At 39.3% G+C, this 3523-nt stretch overlaps 1 protein-coding gene across 3 annotated transcripts in view; it reads left to right on the forward strand.

Moving 5' to 3' along the window:
* FGD4 (FYVE, RhoGEF and PH domain containing 4) overlaps positions 1 to 3523 on the forward strand; it is a 199028-nt gene that overhangs the window by 184109 nt on the left and 11396 nt on the right. For all 3 annotated transcript variants that reach the window (XM_019544638.1, XM_019544640.1, XM_019544639.1), the window contains exons 12-14: positions 1039 to 1069; positions 1280 to 1375; positions 1744 to 1869. In XM_019544638.1, coding sequence (XP_019400183.1) covers positions 1039 to 1069; positions 1280 to 1375; positions 1744 to 1869 — 253 coding nt within the window. The remainder of the gene's footprint in view (positions 1 to 1038; positions 1070 to 1279; positions 1376 to 1743; positions 1870 to 3523) is intronic.

The following is a 3523-nucleotide window of genomic DNA, read 5'->3' on the forward strand; positions in this document are numbered from 1 at the left end:
GGATGGAGCTCATCCGGGCCTGCCGACTTAAAGGCATCCAGTTCTTCCAAGTGACCCTGCACCACCTCATCAAAGTTCTTCCAAGTGACCCTGCACCACCTCATCCAGTTCTTCCAAGTGACCCTGCCCGAGTCTGGATGATTTCTTGTTCCACAATTTTGAGTTCAAGTTGTTTTTTTTAAAGCACGTTAGCCAGAGAAGCTAAAGTGTTCTGAGAGCCACAGGCATGGTTGTCTTTTTAGAATTGATGTCGAATCTGTGTTTGTTCATTCTTTCATGTGAGGATTACCCCATCTGTCCAGTATACACAGCAGAAAGGCCCTGTAAGCAGGTGGTGATGTAAATGATGTTGGTAGAGGACTGCAGAGACTGTGGGGTTTTATCTCGTTGTCTGGATTATCTTTCATAACCCCTGTGGGTCTCAGTGGATTAACTGTTATTTTTTTTTTGTCTTCTACCCACTTTTGCCTCTCTCAGCATTGCCCCCTCCTTTTTCCTTCCCTCTTCCCTATCCTTTTTATTCAAATCACTGCTTTCTATATAGATCTGCTCCTTGCAGTCCGTTCATAACATCTGATTAAGTTGTTCCTTACAAAAGCTTATGGCTCTCTGATTTGGTCAGTCTATAAAATACAACTCTACCCTGCCTTCTGCAAGGATTAAACAGGCACTGAGAATGAAACTAGCAATTGTAATTCCTGGTAATAGCATGCTTCCAAGTACCATAGAAAAGTTACTGTGGTTTGTAGGGTTTTTTTGTTTGGTTGTGTCTTGTGGATAAATTAGCGCTTTATCTGCTTACCATTATGGAAAAATCCTGTAGATTTGAACAGTGCAGTCATCAGTCTTGAAGCCAGAACTCCTAAGCTACTTTTAAGTGCACCATTTTGAGCATTGCTGGATTCTTAAATAGGCTGGGACCATTATACATCTTAGATTCTGTAGTAAATTATTCCTCCATTCATTAGCCATCACAAACTAATGTTTCTTGAACTAGTTTTGAATTAATATGCCTATTTTTATTTCTTTTCTTTTTAGTTCTGCACAGGATAAAGAAGAATGGATAAAGGTGAACAAATCTACATTCTTAACTTTAATTCTTTCAATGGTTTTCTCTTTGAGCCTGTGGCTGTGGTATATAATATGAAAAGAAGATAATTTGTAATCTAATCAGTTGTTGATCACAGTTCTTATTTTGCCTCCTTTTGTTAATGAGCAGTTTAATTTTGGAGAATCTGTTAAATAGTATTTGTGAGACGCTTATCTATTGCATTTGCAGGCTCTTCAGAATACCATAGAAGCTTTTCAGCAGAGGAATGAAACCTTCAGAAATGCTATTGCAAAAGAATATGAGGACATGCCCGCTGAAGTTTCTGTAAGTTGGGTTACTTTACTTTGTAATGCCAGTGCCTGCTTTGTCCATTTCTGATTGCAAATGGTGCATTACAGGAGGTTGGCAGAAGCTGTATGTCCAGAGTTAGGATTAAAGCAGTGGAATTACAAAGTGATCATTTTGCTGGTCAACCGTTTCCGTAGATGTTGCCAAACCATGCCCATTCTTTCTTGAATGAATGCTGGAGTGCCTTTTTCTGCAATGGTTTCTGTTTTTGACTGCTTTCTTTGTTAGTTATTGCTGTCTCAGATTTCAATTGTAGCTTGAACATTTCCTTTCCAGAGGAAGAGAATAATTATTTTCGGTACTAAAAATACTGCACAATTGGCCTTTTTTTCCCCCCTTTTCAGAATGCTGAGCTTGGGAAGAGAGCGCCAAGATGGATCAGAGACAATGAAGTAACAATGTGCATGAAATGCAAGGAGCCCTTCAATGCACTGACAAGGAGAAGGCATCATTGTCGAGCATGTGGCCATGTAAGTGCAAAACCAGATCTGCTAGCTAGTAGTCAGAGACCTAGAACAGATATGAACAGTCACATTAAGTCCTCATTTGGTGACTGAGTTTGTGCAACAGATCTTGGCAATTAACCTTCTGTTTGTCAGTAGAAGGCATATTAGAACAGGAGTCTTTCGCTGACCACGTCTGCAAAAACTGGGCTAAGTTTCTTGCAAATTGTTCTTAGCAAAATTTCTTTTCTTACAAGATGTGCAAAATGCCTTGATTATCAGTCCAGAGCATACCAGCTTATTTGCTATGTCTGACTAGAAATAAAGTAATAGAGCAAAACTAAATCACCAGGTTCTTTCTCCACTAGGTGGTGATGCAAGCCCAGACTTTAAGCTCTACCTTATTGGTTACTGTGTGTGTGTGTGTGTGTGTGTAGAGGTTGGGGAGAGAGGTGGTGTGGTGCACAAGCATGTATGTGATAACTATGACTGAAATATTTACTTCATTCACAGCTTTCCTTTTATGCTTTGTGCTGCTCTTCAGGCATAGTGCCAGCCACGCAGATCTGATGGCAAATTCTTCCACTGGTTTGGAATCCTTCCTTTTGTCTTCAAGTGCCCACTTGAATTAACAAAGATAAAGCCTTTTCTTTCTGAAATGAATAGCAATTCAAGAGATTTTCAATGATAGTTAATAATGCTAGAGGTACAAGTTAAAGCTCAAGTGATCTAGATGGGCATGGGGAGGAGACTAAGCATACAGTAACTTTTTTTTTTTTATGTACATGGAGTGTTTCCATTTATACACAAGTCCAGTCAACTCTTTTTGAGGAAGTTAACTATTTTTACTTTCTTGAATTTTCATGCTGGGTTTTTTCTCCAAGCAGTGTTTCCTGTTGGTAATACTTTTTTTCAGTGAAAAGCCTTTCTTGCTTGCATATTAGATTTCAGCTTTCTTGTTTTATTTTATTTAAAACAAAAAGGTATTATCTTTCTAAAAGTAAAAAATAATGAGGATGCAGCATGAAATTAACTCAGTGTTTCTTCTCCATTTTTCAGCTAGCTTTGTATGAATCTGTACATTTAGATTTGTTAACTAATTGCTTTTAAAGGATAACTCTAAGACGAGCAAGAATGATTTTGCCTTACAAAATACAGTGTTGTTTTATAGTTCTTGGTAGAGAGAGATAATCATGTTAGCCTGAAGTAAGGGAAAAGTCAGGGTAGAGCTATACCATACAGACTAACTGAATCTGAGATGTGTAAGCTTTCTTAGTTTTTAGTATATAGTGAACTACATTGTAAGCATGCCTCTTGTGCTTCTTCTAAAGCAGGGGGACTTATACTTTCAAATTCTCTCTTTAATGCTGACCTAATACATAGTTTAAAGTCCTGACAGGCTTTAGTGACTAAGCATAAGTTGTTTATTTTTCTTTGGCAATCCCTCGCAGTCAAGGATGATTGTCTTTCATGATTATCTTATTTGGGGGTCAACAGATGACTGATGAGGCCAATAGACTCTGTTGCAGTTCGCACTGGTGACGCGTAGGGGGTGCATGTGCACCCCCTGAAGTCGGCTGTGCACCCCCTGGAACCACCAGCCGCGAAACTGGAAGTGCTGGTGGAAGTGCACTTCTGGTTTTGCTGCTGGCTTGAGGATCAGCTGCTGGGCTGCTCACCC

Source organism: Crocodylus porosus, unplaced genomic scaffold, assembly GCF_001723895.1.
Source record: "Crocodylus porosus isolate Cpor-Errol unplaced genomic scaffold, CroPor_comp1, whole genome shotgun sequence".
In the NCBI taxonomy this organism is placed as follows: domain Eukaryota; kingdom Metazoa; phylum Chordata; order Crocodylia; family Crocodylidae; genus Crocodylus; species Crocodylus porosus.